Source organism: Stigmatopora argus, chromosome 19 (genome assembly GCF_051989625.1).
Source record: "Stigmatopora argus isolate UIUO_Sarg chromosome 19, RoL_Sarg_1.0, whole genome shotgun sequence".
Lineage (NCBI taxonomy): Eukaryota > Metazoa > Chordata > Actinopteri > Syngnathiformes > Syngnathidae > Stigmatopora > Stigmatopora argus.
In genome coordinates, this window is record NC_135405.1 from 13,197,053 (window position 1) to 13,217,956 (window position 20,904).

The 20,904-nt window shown below is 43.9% G+C and overlaps 2 protein-coding genes across 7 annotated transcripts in view; one reads left to right on the top strand and one right to left on the bottom strand.

Moving 5' to 3' along the window:
* The window catches only part of LOC144064294 (uncharacterized), a 97,743-nt gene extending 96,070 nt beyond the window's left edge, over positions 1–1,673 (top strand). For all 6 annotated transcript variants that reach the window (XR_013296756.1, XR_013296758.1, XR_013296755.1 and 3 more), the window contains one exon: positions 712–1,673. The gene's annotated coding sequence lies outside the window, so the exon portion shown is untranslated. The remainder of the gene's footprint in view (positions 1–711) is intronic.
* On the bottom strand, positions 685–20,719 carry rps6kc1 (ribosomal protein S6 kinase polypeptide 1). Its single transcript, XM_077586698.1, has 16 exons — positions 20,568–20,719; positions 19,705–19,740; positions 19,379–19,499; positions 19,116–19,231; positions 18,964–19,057; positions 18,844–18,897; positions 17,506–17,820; positions 17,314–17,438; positions 17,125–17,223; positions 14,539–14,586; positions 12,991–13,123; positions 11,249–12,466; positions 10,120–10,209; positions 3,767–3,849; positions 1,970–2,065; positions 685–1,460 (listed from the first exon to the last, which is right to left on the bottom strand). Exons 1-16 carry the CDS (start codon positions 20,667–20,669, stop codon positions 1,359–1,361), a joined length of 2,832 nt encoding a protein of 943 aa, XP_077442824.1. The 5' UTR covers positions 20,670–20,719; the 3' UTR covers positions 685–1,358.
* Positions 20,720–20,904: the final 185 nt, after the last annotated feature.

A 20,904-nucleotide genomic window follows, 5' to 3' on the forward strand; every position in this document is an offset into this window, starting at 1 on the left:
TACTTAGCCTGTGAGAAGCAGTGGGATCTCTTATATACACACATTCTGAAGAGCCCCCCTCCCCATGGCCTAAGTAGTCAGTGCGTTAGCCTTGCCGCCTCACAGCTCTGAGGGCATGGGTTCAAATCCAGGTCGGTCATGTATGGACTTCACCCTGCGTTCGGCTGGACGCCAATTCCAACACCAAGAAATGAAGTTCTACTTATACAGGTTTTTTTTGTATAAGTAGAACTTCATTTCTTGGTGTTGGAATCTTTGACCAGCCGATCGCGGGGTGAAGTCCACACATGACCGACCGGGATTTGAACCCATGCCCTCAGAGCCGTGAGGTTACGAGGTTAACGCACTGACTACTTAGGCCATTGGGTGGGGGGGGGCCTCTTCAGAACCTGTGTATATAGATCCCACTGCTTCTCACATGCTAAGTAAGTGAGCACGCTACCAATTGAGCTAACTTACAACATCTGGTATTCCCAGTCGGTCGGTAGGTCGGTGTCCCATCCAAGTACTAACCAGAGTCCACCCTGATTAACTTCAGCCATTTTCAGGGTAGTCTGCCACAAGTCCAACTGGGACATGAGATCCAACCTGTTGAGTAAAGTTTAGTGCACATGTTACATTTAGTTAGGCCCACAAATACAATAATTCCAAGCCGATATAAAAGATACCATTTTGCAAAATCTCTCATGTGTTTTTCTTTATTGTTTGCAGTCAGTACAGTTTGCCTGGAACACATTGGATCATACAAACCAGAAACGGAGCGTCCCGTCCGACCCGTTTGGACCAAGATGGATGGTCCGTGTGCTAAAGTGACATGACGGCTATGTTAACCTATCAGAGTCGGTGGGCGGTTAGTGTTGGGTGATTTTCTTACAATTTAAAACGTCTTCTATTTACATCAATTCAGTGCTTTAGTGCAGTTGGCTAGAAAAACGTCGCCTTTTTTAAAGTCTGCAACCTTAGTGTACTTGATAATGCCCATTTTTACAGATGCTTAGCTGTCATTCTGCTTCTTTACTTGCATAGTAAACCCCTGATGTTAAGTTTTAAGCGGCACTTTTGCAAAATGTCTTGTGTTGTTAAGTTTTACGGCAACAACGCAAATCTAACAAGTGTCGAGTGGATCAAGACTGACGCGTAAAGACATTATTTTAGTAACTGTACACTACACTTTGGAGAATAAAGTCGTAATCTTGGCTAACGTTGTGTCTTTGTGGCCCTAATTTAATGGCTATTTGGCAATACGATGTACGAGTGGATTATTGTGCCTTTTTTTTCCCCTTAGGAATGTGGATTTCTACCTGGAGTTCAACGTGATGGCCTTTTTTTCCCAGCATGCACTTGCGGAGGAAGGAGCGCTACTTGGTCCAGTCCACTTTGGCAAAAAAGGGGTGGGACTTGATGTCGTCAGCGCCGGACACTCCCGCGCCAAGTCTTTCCGTGGGGTTGTACTGCAGCAACTGGGGGACGCAAAAAAAAAAACAGAAGACATGAGTATAGTACAAAGTATTATGTTTAGAGACCCGATGTTTTCAATTTTGGGTCGTTGCGGTTGACTGTTAGATTGCAAATGGCTGACGTTGAGCCTGCGAGAGGTTGTGGTCAAATTTTAATGGGTTTCTGTGGGTGTCAATGGTTTGTTACTGTCAATAAAATCTTCTCTAAAAATGTGATTTTGTTGTTGTTGTGGTTTTCAATGTGTGTGATGGGTGAAACTTTCTGAGGACTGAGTTTACTCTAGGACGCAAATGAGTTCAATTTTTGTCAAAATGATTCAAATGGTGCTTTTCGCGCACTCGTAGCTTCCTAAAAATGCTGCTGGATATTTAAAAATCACATTACGATCAACTAAAACGGACGAACTGAGTCCGATGAATAAACTAAGTACTTTACGTGGCCAAAAAGGTACTGGGGATAAGATCGAGTTTGGCTAGGGAATAGAATCCAAAGCTGTTTTTTGCATGCCCACCTGTTCCAGTAGCGATCCGGCTTCCTCCGACAGCGACTCGGGGACGTTGAGCGCCGTGTGTCGTCCGATTCCCGCTGGATGGCACTGGCGCAGCGACTGCGGACAGAGATAGCCGTTAGCGCAAACACAGAAATACGAAAAAAAACAAAAAAGAAAGAAAGAACAAAGCCTAGGCTGGGCTGGAGCGCTAGGACGACAACGGCGGGCGCGCCTGAAACAACAATCGTGTGACGGCGGGCGTCGTCGTGCTCCTCTTGGAACGGCGAGTGGAAAACACTTAAGCTGAAAACACACTGTTTGCGTCAAAAAAATTGGAAAAACTAGCAAATTAGCGCCAGCACAAAAAAGGAAAAAACGCCTTATCGTCGGAATCATCGAAGCTAATGGCCGCTAATCGCTAGGGCGCATCTTCTGACGGCTTTGCGTTAAAAGGACCCCGGCGAGGACCCCCCCCCCCCGATCGGCGCTGCGGGATTTCTGGCCGGGTTCCTGGCTGCGGCGGAGACTGCCCCGGGCTAGATCTTATCCTGCAAAGATGGAGAGGCGCTATTTACGCTGTGTGTTTTTTGGTGTGTGTGTCTCTGCCAGGACGCTGCACAGACGTAATCATCAAAGGAGACATCTGTGTGACTGACTTTGTTTTTTTTTTCCCCAGGTAAGCGTGGATGTGCGTGCGGTTAAACACAATAACAGGCGTCGAACACCCCCCCTGACTGGCGTTTGTTGGGACGCTGATGGGCAACGTTGATGGTTGATAAGAAAATATGGCCGCCGGCAAACAGTTACACTCCATTTAAATTTAATAGACAATGAAAAATTGAAGGGCTGTTTGTGTACGTGCGGGAGTGTGTGTGTGTGTGTGTATACGCGCTAGTGTGGAAATATAGTGGGAAAAGACTATGTGAAATGTTATCCGTTCCTTTACACTGATTGGTAAATTGGATATAAAATTAAAAAATATATATATTATAGTAGAGTAAAGCTTTTAGGGAAAAACAAATCTATTTAACTTGTAACTTGGTGTCATTGATGGTTATTTAATCATAATTGTTTCTCAGAATTCTAAACTTAACTTCAGATTTCTGATTTCAAATTAAAACACGTGGCCACATTATATTTTTGGACTTTAGTCGGAACGCCTTTAAATGTCATTTAATGACTTCTAAAAATTTGGTAACGATGTTCTTACTTTGACGAAAAGTCTTTTTTCATAAGAGAACTACATTTAACGAGTTCTAAACAATTATTTTGAAGTGGGAAAACGGCATTACATCTCACACGATAGCTATTTTATTTGTTATCCGCAGCTTGACGACGAAACCCTCATTAAATCTTTAAAGAAATCAAAACCCCCACCCCCACGCAATCCAGCCTCACTTTGGAAATCGCTCCCTGCTTCACCTACGCTTTTCCACTTATTTATTTATCTCTTTTTTTTGTTTTTTAACCGTGGCTCCTGGAGCCCAGCGGTTTTCCCGAAGCCAGAAAAGAAGGCCGCGGAGGGCTGACCCGCCGGCCCGGCAGATGGAGCTCAAGCTGGGGGAGAAAGTCACACGGACACCCCCGGCACCCCCGGCGCTCCCGGAGAACCAAAGCGAGAAACGTTAGCCAAGACGTACCTCCCTCCTTCACACAAACACGACAACTACAAAAACGCACACACGCGAGCGACCTGGCAAGCGCGCAAAAGAACGTCGACAGCTGCATGCCAATCCACCCGGAGACGTCCCACAATACCTTGCGAGCGAGTGAGCGACAAAAATGCACTTTTTGATGGTGTTTGTTTTTTGGACTCACCATGCTTGTCAGCAGCTCAAAGAGGACGGCGCCCAAACTCCACCAATCGCACGCCGCCGTTTCCTCGCCGATGCCTCCCACCTCTAGGGCAAGAAAAAAAAAAACATGTCAATTGATGAACATTCACAACCAGTTGAAATCCCAGTTTAGGTGAACTGGACTAGCGTTGTCAATGGCGGGTGACCGGTTAATTTAGCGGGACTTCCTTTTAATTAATTTTATTTTAATCAAGGGTCACTTAAAAAAGCCTTACTATGCTATGTCGTTTTTTTAAAGAAAAAAAGCCTATGTGTTTTTTTTTTTTAAAGCCTTACTATACTATGTCGTTTTTTTAAGAGAAAAAGCCTTACTATACTAAACTAAGTTTAAGTTAAAGTACTATACTAGGTCGTTTTTTTTAGGGAAAAAAGCCTTACTATACTATGTCGTTTTTTTACGAAAAAAGCCTTTGTCGTTTTTTTTACGAAAAAAAGGCTTACTATACTATGTCGTTTTTTTTAAAGCCTTACTATACTATGTCATTTTTTACAAAAAAAAGCCTTTGTCGTTTTTTAAGAAAAAATGCTTTACTGTACCATGTTGTCTTTTTAAGAAAAAAGCCTTACTATTTTGGAGCATTTCCATTTGTTTTTGGGAGCATTTTTTTAAGCCACATCCTTGTGAACTTATTGTCCGCCATTGGTGGCGCTAGCATCGGAAAATAGATCGGACGCGGAATAATGAGCATCGACAACCAGTTTAAGTTGAACTTCCTGTTTAGGTCAATTTGAAATTTCCTCCTGTAAGTTTTTAAACATTTTGGTTCTATTTTTCAAATTTTTTTCGTGTTCAAAGTGTCACTTTTTCACAGCAAAAACTGCGTTTTGGTCGGTAGCCTGAATGCTACTGCTAATCTCATAGGGGCGAAATTTCAAAAGGAGCGCAAATGAGCAACCTGTTTTTTTTTTGTTATTTGGCATCCAACGACTTGAGGGCCCGCGGGCCGTCCGTTTGACACCCCCCCGATCTGTAAAAAAGCGCCCCCCAACAATGCGACTACTTCAGTCGCCGGTCGACATCTCGAATGTCTCAGTAATTCAGCGGAGCGCCGCACACACAGCCGCCGAGTGCGTCTCATAAAAGGGCCATTTGCATCATAAAAAAGCGGTTAAAAGCAGGAAAGCGGCTGTTGCCGCAACTTGGCGCCATCTGCATGACCCGACCTCGAGCGGCGAAGGCGCTCCGACAAAATGCGCGCGTTAAGAAATCTAAAGCGTGAACGCCAGAGAGAAAAAAAAAGTGAGCCGCAGAGTTTTGTTCTCTTTCTCGGGCCCCCGGTTTTCCGACGAGGCGCATTATTAAACGCCGCTCGATAATTACACGGGCGCCGTTCGCCGTTTGGCTGGACTTCCGCTTCTGCGAGTCTTTAATGAATTCGTCGCGAGGTTCTTGCGTGGAAAAAAGCCTCTGAAGGTGAACATTTAATTGCATTTTGAGCTAACGAAAGAAGTTTAGCTATCATTTTCTTAATTATTTGCAAAAAAGTTTCATTCTTTTTAGGGTATGGCTTTAGAATGGCCATTTTAATGGCAAAAAAATCGGAGTTTAGTGCGATGACGAATGAAAGCTAACGTTTGCTAACGCAGCTAAGAAGTTAAGGAGTAAACTATTCCTATTATTTGATTTATTGGATTCTAAAAAAATATCTACTTTTTTAGGGTTTGGGATTAAAATGGGCTATCAAATGAATACCAAAAATAATTTGAGACTTACATTTCAAGTGTGCTAATGGGAAGAAAAAAATAGTTTCAGTGCCATTATCGCCGTCAAAGACTTAACAAGTCAATCTATTATTTTACAGACTGGACACTCCTTACTTTTAAACGGACAGTCAAATTATTGCTAAAAATGATTCGAAATTTGCATCACGATGGACCAAAATAATTTAGTGCCATCAATTTAGAGCTCATTTGATTACACTTGCGCAAAAAAACCTTGAAACGCAAAGCGGAAATGTTAAAACTACAAAGTGACCGTGACAAAACCACACTACAGAACAACTGAACCACCGCAGAATATCCGCATGCATCTAACAAGACTTAAGACCCCCCTCAACCCCCCCTAAAAATAAACGTGAAAGTCAAAAAGTGCGGCGTGGGAGCTGGCTAGCAGCCCCGCTTGGCACCAGATGGCTTCTCATGCCGCTCAAGTTGGCCCCGGCCTCCCCGCGGCGTCGGGGGCGTCGGCCCGGAGGGGGGCCCCCCGTGACCCCCCGCGCGCCCGGAGATGGAGCTCCTCAGCTGGGGCGAACACGAGAGACAAAGACCCCCGCTCTCCCGGAGGCCTCGGCGCGGCTCTCTTGCAGCCAAGGTTAGCCGGGGCCGGCGCGATACCGCCAGCTGACTTCGGGGGCTCCCCGGGACGGCTGTTTTGACAGCCGAGGAGAGAAGACGGTCATGGAACCGACTAGCGATACCTGCGCGGCTCCTCGCCGGAGGGCCGGCGGCGGGCACGCGTCTCAGAGCAAGGTCGATGTCGTCACCACCGATTAATGTCTGAGGAGCCGCGGGGGGGAAAGCGAGGCCGAGCCGGCCGAGTCGGCCGAGCTGGCCGCACTTACCGCTCTGTCAGAGCGAGGCACGGAGATGGGGGAGAAAGAGGACCTGCGGGGGGGCGGGGTTTCGCTTTAACCGCGTCCTGGGGGCCGCGGGTCATCGGCCAACGACTCTTCCGCGGAGCGACTGGGCCTTCAACTCGCATGTAAGCTCGCGCTTGAGACGGGAAGTGGGAATAAGCGATGCGCCCGGTCGTTTTTTTTTGGCAGAGGATAAAGAATATACGCGGGCGACTTGTGCTATTTTGTCTGTCTACATGCGTTGCGGCACACTCAAATTGGATAAGTATGATTTAACGGCACTATAGATTCTAACTATCAATTTGATGTGATAATTTGTAGGCGAAATACATTTAATTAATCAATTTGAACTGGAAATTATTATGAGTCGTTTTCTTTACAGAGGATAAAGAATATACCGGCGAGTTTTGTTATTGTGGCAGTCTACATTACAGAACTACGAAATGAGTGACTAAAGTATTATTTAACACAGCCAAGTGGATGCTAACGATAATAAAGTGACGTTCCTTTAAATGATTGGCTGCCATTGACGGTTAAGGACGTCAAATCCTTGTGATTGACTGGTACATTTTGACTGGAACTAATTAATGGGCAAAAAATAATAATAGATTGGACATCATTTGCCATCATTGGAAGGTCATTAGTGACTAAAAATGTAAAAATTATGACCCTTACAAATACAAACACAATTACTAATACTTATTTTTTCTTGTTGACTACTTATTTATCACTTATAGATTATTATAATATTTTTTAATCTGTTTCTTTGTTATTTGTGCACTTCTTGACTACTTACAGATATATTGATTATTTATTTATTTATTAGTTATATTTATAGTTAGTAGTTATTATTTAATGTTTATTTCTCTGTTTGTTTGTTTGTTGTTATTTGTGCACTTTGTATTCAAGCTTAAAATCTCATTCTACTGGTATAATGAGAGTAAAAGTGTTCAATTAAATTCAATAATAGTAATAATAAGCTATAATAATAAGTTTTTGGGCACATTAATTCCAATTTACCAGGGGGAAAAAAAAATCAAAACTATGTTATCCTTGCCTTCCATCTATTCCACTTTCTCCCATCCCTCCTGTTTGATTTTGCTTTTTACTAATTACAAAACAAAACATTTACCATCTGACGTTTGGTGACACCAAAACGGCGAGAATGTAAATAAGCGCGAGAAGAGAATAAACAAATTAATCCACTGCCACCGGATTTTTCCGAGTCCGCTCCCTGGCTATTCCCCCCCCCCCCCCCCCCTTCTTCGCGTGGGTGTGAATGAGTGTGCTTTAAAAACATGTTTCTCTCCTTCTTTTGACACACACACACACACACACACCCACAAGCACGCATACACACATGGGGGGCAACAGAACAGACCCCCTGCTAGCTCTCTGGCAAACAGTCATAAATCTGTCATCGGGAATGAAGCCATAGAGCTGACCCTGTCTGGATCAACAGCAATACATAACAAGGGCGAGATAAAAAATAAAAATAAACACACACACACACACACAAACACACTCTTTGCCGTTTAGCGTGTATGGAAAAAAAGCGCAATTCGTGTCTATAAAAATGACAATAACAAAAAAAAATCAAAGTGTGCCGGAGTACATTGGGATACTGAGATGGTGTCACGCGCCCTCTAGTGGCAGGTATGGTTACTACATGGTTTGTACTTGAGGATTAATAGCATACGTCGTTTTCTTCCGCTTTACAATGTGATTTTTTGGAGGGGATGATCCTTTACATGGTTTTAAATTAAATATCTTGGGCTGTAAGACGATATTATCAACAAAATAAGTCAAGCGCAAATCCAACAGGGCTGGGATATGTTTTTTTTTATGATTCAAATTGTATTAAAGCACAGGAGGATTATTGAGATTAATGTCTTTAGGTTATTTAATCAATTTACTCCTGAAGATGCGGAGTGATGGATTGTTATTTATTGCCTTTGAATTTTTTTAAAAAACAAAATAAGGATGTTTTTAAGATAATTTAGTTTAGATTGTAAACAGTCTTCATTTTTTTTTTTAGATTTTATGAAAACTAACATTAAAAAAAAACATGTAGTCAGTTTAGGTTTTAGTATACAGTAGCTCATATCTTAAAATAAAACACATTTGCTTAAAAATAATTTCAGTAAAATATGATGACTTGATTTAAGCAGTTTTTTAAAAATTTATTAACAGCAAAATATAAAGTTTTTTTTAAGTGTAACTAAAACGAATAAAGTGGCTTTCTTACTATACTCTATATAAGTTAATTATATTCAGAAACATTGTTTACGCATGAAATTTGCTGGCTGCCTCAAATAATTAAAAACGAATCAACAAGCATTTTTATACCAAACCACTCCCATTATTTAAAAAAAAAAAATCTAAATCTGCACTTTCGACGGCCTTGAATTCTTCCTTTGCATTTTAACAAACTATTTTGACATGTATTTACCTTTTATTTGAGTCCAAGTAGAAAATACAAGTGTGTACGTGTGTGTGTTTTGGTCCGAAAACACCAAAGTAAAGCTATTTCTATATAATGGGCGCACGCATAGCGGTGTATATTTCCACAAAGCGCGGAGAAGAAAGGCAGGCTGGCAGTCAGTCTGGCTGAGCCAGTGGCAAACGCTTTGCTTTCGACAGCTTTTAAACAACATGCCAGAGCTGCCACGAGCCTGCCGGGGGCAACAAACCGACCGGGCTGCGCTCACGCCGGCCCTCCTCGCCGTTGCGCGGCGGAACCCTCTAGAGCGGGAGGGGGGGTTGGTGGGGGGGTGTCAAACGTACGGCCCGCGGGGGGGAATTCAAATACATTCTTTCTTTTGTTCGACAAGGGCGCCGCAAAACCAGATGTTTTGGCACTGTTTGGCTCATTTTTTGGCGAAAACGCGGACGATTAATGAGTTTATAAGGAAGGTTAAAATTCCTAAAATTTACAGGGAGTCAACTAGAATTGCCCAAAAATCAACAGGAACGGGAAAGACCCTCAAAATAAATAGGAAATGATCCAAACTTTACCGTAAGTCCCGCAAAATTGACTCAATGCTGCTATTGACAATGATAATGTCCAATTTAATTCAACTGACAGTGGATGCTCATCTTTTTCAATGGTAAAACGTGTTTTCTATTAATAACGGCGTCACTCTAGTGTTCCGTTAACATGAATTATTTTTAAATTGATAAACAAAAATTGCGATTTTGTCAAAATTATAGCTTATTTTCTCCCTTTGTTCATGTGGATAATTTTACGATCTTCATATTTGCTCATTTTCACACACTAAATTTACTGTATTCTTTTGAAATGGTGACATTGTTTCATTTCTAAAAAGAACTTTTTAAAAACTACTAAATGAAAATTTTAATCCTGTAAAAATTTGACCGAACTGCATAATAACGCTTTATATATATATATATATATATATATATATATATATATATATATATATATATATATATATATATATATATATATATATATATATATATATAAAAAAGCATGGAACTTACCTTAAAACCTTAAGTTTCTTGTCAATTAAAATTTTCATTCTAAATTTAAAAAATCTAGCTCCCTTTTTTTAGTAGCTCCACCATTTTTTTAAACTCAACTTTTTAAATTCAGTGTCACGACGACCTGCATTCTCACTCTCCATTTTTTGAATTAACGGTCACGAGTGCACTAGCAACATTTCTGACTCGCCACTAAACGCTACCATGAAAATAATTTTAAAAAAGGCCTTACCTGGCGCGCAGTACATGTTCTCGCAGGCGTCCTGGTCGCACGACTCTTCCACGTCACTCCAACGACAGAAATAAGTCAGCTGAACGTGTCCTGAAAGCAAAAATAAACAACAACTTTTATTTAGCGTCCGTCCCAGTCAAGTGTCTTTGCACTTTCCAAAGTTTGCACCCCCCCCCCCCCCTCGCCAAGCGCTTCCTTCCCAGCCCGTTTTGGAGTCCGCCGCCTGGGCGATTACTCCCGTTTAGCGGCTCCCCGTTAACGCCGTCATTAGAACTAATGGTGTCATTAGGTAGCCGCGGCCATTAGCCCAAGCTAGCCAAAACCATGCGCCGCGCTACTTGCTTGATGGGCCCTTTAGAACAATAATGACCGCGGGGGAGACTAAAACAGCCACTCAGCTAATTAGACGCGTGTTGGTAACGAGGTGAGGGAGATGATTGTAAAGAAAAAAAAAAAGCCGCCTCTCGTCTTTATTTCCGGAGAAGGAGAGATTAAGACGGCGGTCGGGGTCGTTGCGGAGGACGCGGCTTCGGCGCCCTTGACGGCCATGGACGTCCAATCCGTTTTTCATTTCCAGTCAGAAGGGAAGGGAAGCCGATCATCGTCAATTAGAGAAAATAAGTGACTATTTAAATTTTAGCATTGTACAAAGCAAATTAAAATATAACAATAAAACTGATGATCTCCAAAAATTGTACTATAAGCATCAGTTTGACTTATACTGCCCTCCGATGGCCATGGCAGGTAGCACAAGGTCATCCAACTGCAGCCTGACAAATGTTTTTAAATTCTATTTTTAATCTTGCCATTTTATGTTTTTATAATTTATCATGTTATGGAGCAAGTTTTTATTTTTATACCTTTTTTTTTTTTAAATTGTAGTTGGAAAAAGGTTCAATGTATTTGCATAGGAAAGGATGATTTGAGTTGCCAATTATTTTCAATGATGAGAAAATGTTGAATTTTTTTTTTTTAGGTAGTAATTATTTTATAGACACTAAATACATTTTTACAGAATAACAGGAAACTCTTTAGTGAAAATATACAAATATGTCATCTTATTAAACTCACTTTGATCACTTCCAAATCAATCAAAACACACAAACAACCACAATAATGGCAATCTTACCGTGTCGATCGAGCAAGATGTTGTTGGGGTTGAGGTCCCGACAGACCACGCCCTCCCGGTGCAGGCGGTCCAGCGCCGTCACCATCTCCACGGCCCAGCAGCGGACGAACGCCTCCGGGATTCGAGCGTGAGACACGGCCACCGACAGCTGGTCCAGCTCCGAAAACAGCCGCGACACGCGATCCGCTTCCCCGCCGTCCTCCGATTTCTTCACCACTTCTTCTCTCGGCGAAGCCCGGCCCGGCGAGTCCAGAGGGTCTTCGTCCCGGCGTGAGGGTTCGTCCGCCTCGCCGTCTTTTTGTCCAAAAGTCGAGCTGTAGTCGTCCCAAAGCGAGGTCAAGGCGTCCGAAGACGCGCAGGAGGGCAAAGGTCGCCCGGGAAGCGGTAAAACATCCGGCTCGGTGGATCTTCGGGGCGAGGTCGCGACCTCGGGGCCCGGGCGAGGCGTCGCCGTCTCCGATTGGCCGGCTTGGTCCGCCGAGGGCAGGTTGACCAAAAGGTCCGGCGGGTGACCCTCGTCTTCATTCAGCGCCTCTTCGAAAGAAATGACCGGCACCGACTCTTCGGCGTCTTTACCGCCGTGATCGAACTTCGCGCCGTGACCTTTGACCTGGGGATCCAGCTCCAGGAGGTCCTCGGCGACGTCGGACGGCCGGCGCTGTTGCTCCGCCCAGGTGGCCTCGCCGGCGCTGTCTTTGCTGTCGATGCGGAAAAACTCCATGAGCGCGCGTCTGGGTTGATTCGGAGACGGCGGGCGCGGCCCTTCCCCGCCGCCGTCGTCGTCGTCCAATAGGCTGTCGCCACTGAGCGGCGAGGAGGCGGTCGCCCCGTCCGGCGACGCGCCGCCGCTCCTGGCCCGCTGTTCCTCCTCTAGAGAGTCCGGTTCCACTTTGTCTCGCTCGTACTCGTTGCAAAGGGTTAAATAACTGTCGGTGCACTCCTCTTCCGAGGTGGCGCCGGAGTCCGGGCGCGGCACCGGGGACTTGGCGGACCGGGTCGAGGGGTGGCTTTGGCAAGGCGACGCGGCCATCGCTTTCACGTCCTTGCTTGGCGAACCCGGTGGGCGAGCGGCGACGGGGTCCGATTTGGGGGACGTCGCGGCAAATTGGGGCGAGCGCACGCCCGCTTTGTGGCTCTTTTGGATGAAAGGGACGTCGAAAGTCTCCTCCGGAGTGGAATTGCGCAGGTATTTGGCAACGTGGGACCACAGCTTTCCCCCTGCGGACGATAAACGGTCACGTTTAAGCAATATCAAGAGACCCCCCCCAACAAAAAACTCAAAGAACCCACGGGCTACCATCAAAGACGATAGACGTCCAATCTATTTCGAATAGAGGGACATTTAGAGTTTTTGAAAACCAGAGTACCCGGAGAAAACCCACGCAAGCCCGGGGAAAACACTCAAACCCCACATAGGAGCGACCTGGGTTCGAACCCAGAACCCCAGAACTGCAAGCCCAAACGCGCTAACCACTTAACCACCGAGCCAAAGAACTTAAGTTCAATTTATGGCAGTATATAAAAAAAAAGGTTTTATAGTTTGGACACCCCGGTCCTAAATATGGCTCCGCCCCTAATGCGAGAGAGATGTAAGAAGGCCCAGGTGTTGGCATAGCTAATGAAGCGCGGCGCCACCTGCTCCGGGAATAACGACCTGTGACACACACCCATCTCCATCAAACATCTGTCGGCAGGCGACAAGGGCACGGCGAGACGAGCGCGAAAAAGATGAGGCGCCTCACCCTCGGCGTGCCGCAGGAAGAGGAAGACGGCGTCGTCCGTGTCCACCGCTTTTTCCAGCCGCACCATGTGGGGAACGCTCCGAGGCGCCAGCGTCGTTTTCGCTCGGCCGCAGTCGCTGCTCTTTCTCAAAGCCTGATGGGAAAAGGGAAAAAATTAATAAACACATTTCTTATTGATATTATTACGTTATTAAATGTAAGGAAGGTTGCGTATGTTTTTGTGTGTGTTTGTGGTTAAGAGAACTCAAAAACGAATGGAGGGATTATTATCAAACTGGCATGCTAGCTAAATTTATAGTAGTAAACGGTAGAGGTTTGAAGGTCATAAGTTCAAAGGGCAGAGGGTCAAATTGAATTTGCCTGCTTGGGATTACTATAAAACACTGTAGGATATCTAAGGTGACAAAACTAATCAAATGTAATAGGTGCCAAACTCAATTTATATTCTTAGATTACTTATTTATGTTTTTTTTACTGGGAAATCGCACTGTGGAGTAGCACCACCAATTTCGTTATACGCAGCTGTGTATGAAGACAATAAAGGCTTTTGATCTTTTATATTTGGCAGTAGTTCTCTTAAAATTAATAGAAGAAATTTAAATGATGACAATCGTCTATATCGAGGGTGTCAGACTTGGGTTGGTTCGCGGGCCGCTTTAACGTCAACTTGATTTCACGTGGGCCGGATTTAGATATATTTAGATTTTTTTTAAATAAATAGATTAAAAGAACTGGATTAAAAGCCCTGAATATTCCGTTTTTTATAGATCTAAAACAATGTTTATTTTAGCTTTTTTTTTAAATATATTTTTAGATTTTACAAAATGATTTTTGAACTAAAAACACAGAAAAAAATGGATTAAAAAATGACAATCATTGATTTAAAAGGCGGAAAATCAGGAAATTTAATATACATCTATACTCTTCATTTGAATTTGCTCCTAAAACAGAAAGTCGGCACTCATGATTTACTTACTCGGGCCGCACAAAATGATGCGGCGGGCCAGATTTGGCCCCCGGGCCGCCACTTTGACACATGTGGTCTATATTGTTCGACCTGGAAACGCCGAAATTGAAAAACAAAGCTATATTATGGACCACAAACCCCGTTTATTAATTTCTTTACATCTACAACTCCTCCCCAAAACCCACCAAGTACATTCCAACAAAAACGAAACGAACACGCCCCAAAAACTAAACGGCCGACCCGACCGTCTCCCATCCCCGAAGATCGTCACGCCGCCGATTCAAAGTGACCGTAGCCATCGAGCCCCGACGCGCCATTTGCGAATCCCCCCCCCCCGCATCAAGTTGACATTGCCCGCCAGCGCCCGCCTATCCGTTTACATAAAGCCGCGCCCATCTACGCCAAGTCATCTGCGCGCGTTGACATCTGGCGCACGTCTCACACCTGAGAGCAGAGGAGCTGACAGGGACAGGCCCATTAGAATCAATTACGGCGGTCACACACAGGGGCGTCTGGCACACATTGCGCTGGTGGGCGATACACACACACACACACACTTCTACCAACCAACGGGCACTTACTTTCACCACCAACGTCTCCCCCGTTCTCTTGTCCATGACCAAAAGAACCTGTGATGGAAGAGAGTCATTAATAGGCAGGTGATCGGATAGGACGGACGGGGTCACCGTCTAAATAAACGCCACGGCGAGAAGAGGGGGAGGGATTAACCCATCAAGCCCTGCCGTGTTTAGCGTGGCAATGTCACAGCCGCGAAACACTGATTTAAACACATTAGGGCTGGAATTATTAGCTGATTAGCCGAGCAGATGGGCGCAAACCGATGCGTTCCGAGTCAATTATTGGGCAAAGGCACGCCGCGTTTATCATTTGCGTCTTGGACAATGGGGCGGTTGGGGGGTTGGAGGGTTTTTGTTGTTGTTGAAATGAGAATTCCGCGACAATATTCGCTCGTTTTGATTACGCTAGGGAACACATTTGTTGTTGAGTTTGGGAACACTTAAAAAAATACTATATTTAACAGGTGCTTTCATTATAAAAAAATATTGGCATTTATTCAAAACTTATTTTAAATTATTTGAGTTTTGCAAATGATGTGGCTACTGTAATTATAATTGTGTGCGAGTAGTGAAAATATAAAAATAAAAAAAACGTATATAAATTCACTTTTAAAATATAAATGTTTTTTTTAATTGAAATAAAATTTGACTGAATTTTTCCTCCATCATATCATACCAACTCAACCCCAATTTTTTCCCAACGCGTCCCCAGTGTAATGCTTTTATAGGAGTAGGATTTACGATGCCGCATTCTTTTTGATTCAATTATGTTTTCGTATGTGTCAACTGTTTCAATTAGCGAGCAGATGTCACTGACGCCATCCCTTAATCTCGACCTTCATCTCCCCGGCTAAAAAAGACGGCGGGGCTTCGTTCCTGCCGCTTCTTCTCCATGATATCTTCATTTTTTTTCCTTATTATAGACAACCAATCAAATATCACTTGGCCAACGTCCCCCCCTGTCAAAATAGATTGGACGGCGTACCGTGTCAATGTCATCTCATGAGTTAAACGCCTAAAAGTCCTAAACAAAATACATATGTGATTGTCTGGGGAGGGCGAATGATCACTGCCAAAGCTCCCAGTCAAAATGGATTAGACATCTATCTGCCTCAATGACAGCTCACCCTTAAACAACCCTTAAAAATGAAAATAAATACATTTTAAGAACCCGATTCCTCTGAAAACGACGCTCCCGATCCGGGTCCTCTCCGTCGCCCCCTCTGGGGACACGTGGAACATATGTGCGCGACCTAGCGAGCGCGCGTGAGCGAGCGTTAGCGCTTCGGCGCGACCCCGGTCGGGACCAAACAGGTGCGGGCTAAATGGATATGAATGGAGATGTGAGTAAACAGAGCCGCGGCGCTAGCCAGGGCGCTAATATAATTAAGACACAAACATCAGGGCGGGTGGGGGGATTCTGGGGGCAGAAGGGCGAGGAGCTCTCTCCATCTGTCTCCTCTGTCCCCATTAAAAGTCAAAGGCGGAAGGAAGGAAGAAAAACTGGCCGCCATTTTGCCACGCCGCTTTTAAAAAACGACCAGGTCTCGCGCGGACGAACGTCCTTTGTTGCCAAGTCATTTCACGGCCGAGCGCCGAGGTTTGCTCGGCCGGCAGCTGGTCGGGAGAACCGGCAACCCAAACTGACCTTGGTGGTCGTCGTAACCGCCGCTAAGCGCTTCCTCGCCGCTATATCATCAAGTAAATCTACTGTGTTTTATTGCCGTGGAAAAGATGGGGGGGAGGGAGGAGAGTTAACACGAGGACGGGGCGTCCGGATTTATCGGGACATGATTCCGCTAATGAGCGGCGCTCCCGTGGATCAAGTGTTTGGCCAAAGCGCCGGGAATGGGTCGCCTCAGTCCGCCGTTATTGGCAGTGGCCAAATGAGGTACGTATTTTACTCGGATATTTTCTAGACCAAGGGTGTCAGACTCGAGTTGGTTCGCGGGCCGCATTAACGTCAACTCGGTTTCATGTGGGCCGGATCATTTTAGATATAATATTTAGATTTTTTTAATAAATGGGATTAAAAGAAGCCCTGAATATTCAAAATAAACATTCAAAACAATGTTTATTTTAGCTTTTTTTATATATAATTTTTTAGATTTTACAAAATGATTTTTGACCTAAAAACACAGAAAAAATGGATTAAAAAATTCAAATTATTGATTTCAAAAGGGGGAAAATCAGGGAATATAATATACATCTATACTCTTCATTTGAATTTGATCCTAAAACAGAAAGTCGGCACTCATGATTTACTTTCTCGGGCCGCACAAAATGATGCGGCGGGCCAGATTTGGCCCCAGGGCCGCCACTTTGACACCAGTGCTCTAGAAGGTTTGTGAATAGACACCCACCTTAAAAGGTTCACTTTAAGTTTTGTATCCTATACAGACGTATATATACACAGCCAAAATAACATTTTTCCATTTTTGACCCAAGTTTCTGCTTTTAAAGAAATAACTCAGATATTTTACTAATATTTAGCCCTTCATTAAACTACTGCGACTCACTCGATTTAACTCTTTAACATATTTCCATCTCGATCACTTGAATTTGAGCACAAAATTACACTCCACTGACCTTATCAATGACGCCCAACACCCTATAAGCACCGAGATCATCGGAAAGACTTTGCTGACTCCCTCTGCCGGTGGCCCCGCAGCACTGCGCCTCCGTCACCTGAAAAGTTAAAACCCAAATCCTTCTATTGAGGATAAAAAAGAAAAAAAAAGACTCCAAACAAAGAGGATATATTTAGCGGCATCTCACCACGGTTTGCGCCGACCCTTGACCCATGTCGCCGCTCAGATGCTGACTGGATATTTGCTCGGCTCGCATCAAATACTCGGCGGTCTTCTTCTTCACCGCCTCCCTTCGCGTGGGACTGGACTCGCCTGCGGTTGGATCCAGTCGGTCAAAGTTCCCGACGAATACCGCGAGGAACGGATTTGACCGCCCGACCTTGAACGCCTTGTAGCAACAAGTCCACGCCGCTGCGGTAGAAGGAAAACGCCGCCTGGTAGTCGCGAGCCTTCTCCCTCTGCCCGGCTAGGCGGATGAGCTCGCCGGCTCGTTCCAGGTAGTCGGCCTTCAGCCTCTCCACGCTTTTCCGGGCGAAGAGCGACGCGCGGCCGGGCTTCGGCGATGGGCGAAGAGCGCTGCCCCCGTGCGGCCGAATCGGGGAGGCGCGGCCCGAGGCCATGCCATCGTCCAGCCCGGTTAAAGAGTCGGTGTCCAAAGCCGGGCAGTTGACGTCGCTACTGTCGCTCAACGTCCCTGGATAAAAAAAACAAAAAGGGAATCGTAATTCCGACACAAAATGGCTCCAATGTGACCGTTGACGACACGACGCACAGCGGTGGCAGCGAATGTGTTCATTTTGGTGATTTCCTATACATTTTCAGTCACTTTCTGCTGATTTTGAGACAATTTTGGGCCACTTTCTGTCGATATTGGGACATACAGCTCAGTTCCTGTTTTTTTTTGAGTCACTAAAAAGGATGTGACCCAGGAAGTGACTCAAAATCTGCAGAAAACAACCCGTAATTACCCTAAACCAAGGGTGTCAGACTCAGGTTGTTTCGCGGGCTGCGTTAACGTCAACTCGATTTGATGTGGGCCAGACCATTTTAGATATAATATTTAGATTTTTTTTTTATAAATGGATTAAAAGAACTGGATTCAAAGCCCAGAATATCCCGTTTTTTATATATCTAAAAAAATGTTTATTTGAGCTTTTTTTTCTTAGTAAGGGAAAATCTCGAAGGGGAAGTAATCTCAAAGGAAACCAATTTTTCTTTAATTATTTTCCATATCAAAGTGGAAAACAGAAAATATTTTTATATATGTTTAGATTTTACAAAATTATTTTGAACTAAAAACAAAGAAATAAATGGATTTAAAAAATCAAATTATTGATTTAAAAGGGGAAAAATCAGGAAATATAATATACATTTTCCATATTTAAGTGGAAAACAGAAAATATTTTTATATATTTTTAGATTTTACAAAATTATTTTGAACTAAAAACAAAGAAAAAAATGGATTAGAAAATTCAAATGATTGATTTCAAATGGAGAAAATCCGGAAATATAATATACATCTATATCTATCATTTTAATTTGATCCTAAAACAGAAAGTCAGCACTCATGATTTACTTTCTCGGGCCACACAAAATGATTTGGCGGGCCACATTTGGCCCCCGGGGCGCCACTTTGACACCCGTGCCCTAAACTGAACGATATCTTAGCGAAAGCATATCGATACGTTTTTCTGGAAAACACCCCCTAATTACGTACCTCCATACTCAGACGTGATTGTCAAATCTTCTGCAAAACTGAGATCACGTTGAACTGAAGAAACAAAAAAAATATGTCAGCGTCGGAACAGTCCAATCCGACTTTTCCGTCTTTTCTTACCATCCGAGCTAGAGTCGGACAAACTGTCGGCGAGGAAGTCGGAAAAAGGCTCGGACGGTCCGATGAGTTCCGACCCGTCGTGGACTTTGCCTCCCTGGACGACACGTGTCAAAAACGGCGCTTTTGGAGTGACCTTCGCTCGTCCAGCTTACCTTAAAAAACTCTTGGATGTGCTGACTGCAGTACAAAGCGGGAATATTTGCCGAAAACTGCAGCAGATCCTCCAAGCGCTGTCTTCTCTCCTCGATTACCGAGTCATCGAAGCGACCTGAACGTAGAACGGTAATACAATGGGTGCTACTTACAAACATTGTGTTTTGTTGCCAAGCAAATATTGACTCATTTAACACTGATTTTGACTACTATGACTGTTCAAAATAATATTTTCCACAAATATGCCCGCAAGAAAACTTACCAAACACTTTAGCCTTGGCGAAGGGAGGAAAAAGTTCCGATTGGCTGCAAACATTCTTATGCAGCTGCCAGAGGTTCTGGTGAAGTTTCCGAAAGTCGCTGTAGCGTTTCCATACCGTTATCTGGAAAACAGGCAAGACATTGAGCCGTGTAAAATCCAAATAGACAACGTCGATGAACACGGGTCCACGTGCAATGATTCTTATTACTAATCGTATGCCACAAACTGGGCTCGGTAATTGGCATCATGCCGTAGCCATTAGCGTAGCATCCGGGTAGAGTGCATTCATTCCTAAGTGGAAATCTTGACCGAAAAGTTTGTCTTACCTCTCGGACATCCTCGGGGTTCTTCCGAGAAATGATCTGAAGCAAGAGAAGGGTATAAATGAGTCAGGATTATATTCCAATTCTTGAGAACTCTGGGTAGAGTAGAGAGCCTTACAATGGGTGCCATTTATAGTGAAAGACAAAGGGAAGAGGGAGACATCACCAATAGAATATAAAGTGGTGAGAGCGACGCAAAATGAAACAATCAAGTTATAATCTCGTTAATAAAGTGTAATTCTTCAAATCTGGGTGGTTACGTTATTATAAAATAAGATATAAACATGTTTATTTTGCATTTCGCCGACGCGTAGATTTCGTAATTCGGGATATCCGTTTACGTAGATTATTAGTGACGTTGGTAAATCCGAATTTCCCGCGCATCCCGCTACGAAAAGTGCGTATTTCCGGTTTCCTCGGTATTCACGACACAGTTACGTACTCATCACCTTTCCAAACATTCACTCCTAGTATACGCATGGCAAAATAAATTGGAACAAGTCGTTCATTTTCCTATCAGAGATTCCAACCAACTATATAATGAAACCTGGCCCATTTGTATATTCTTTAAGACCATAGTAAACATCGTCGTTTAGCTACGTAATTTACGCTTGCTCATGGCTCAGCTTCATTCACAGCTGCAATACAAATGCCTAATCAATTACACCACTCACGGATGCGAAAATAAAGCAGAATTCGTGTTTTAAAGAGGAAATAACCAGCGATATACAATATAAACATTATCAATATACTGTCGCTGACATTTCTAGATGTTTACATCATATTTGTCCCCAATAGCTTAGCCCCGGTTAGCTAGCATTGCTAGCCACGCGCTATCAAGTACTAATTGTGTGTTCGCCACTTACCCGAGCGGTGACTTTGTAAACAGTGTAGCCCTTCTGGTGCTTCGTGGGATCAGTGACAGTGTAAAAACGAGCAAAATCCTCGCTTCCCCGCTGCGCTATCATTCTGATAACAACATTGCCGAAGGCTAGCAGTCGGCGAAGCCGTACACAACCATTCGCTTGGATAGTGTTTCGAATTTCGAGTGAGAGTGTGACGTCATTCAGTGGCAAAATCTCGGACACGATGACGTATATTTAAGGGGACACATTCAGGACATACTACACTCAATGTCAGGATTATAGAATCACTCACGCCTGAAATAATGTCATATTTTCAGTTATATCACTGGGAGACTAA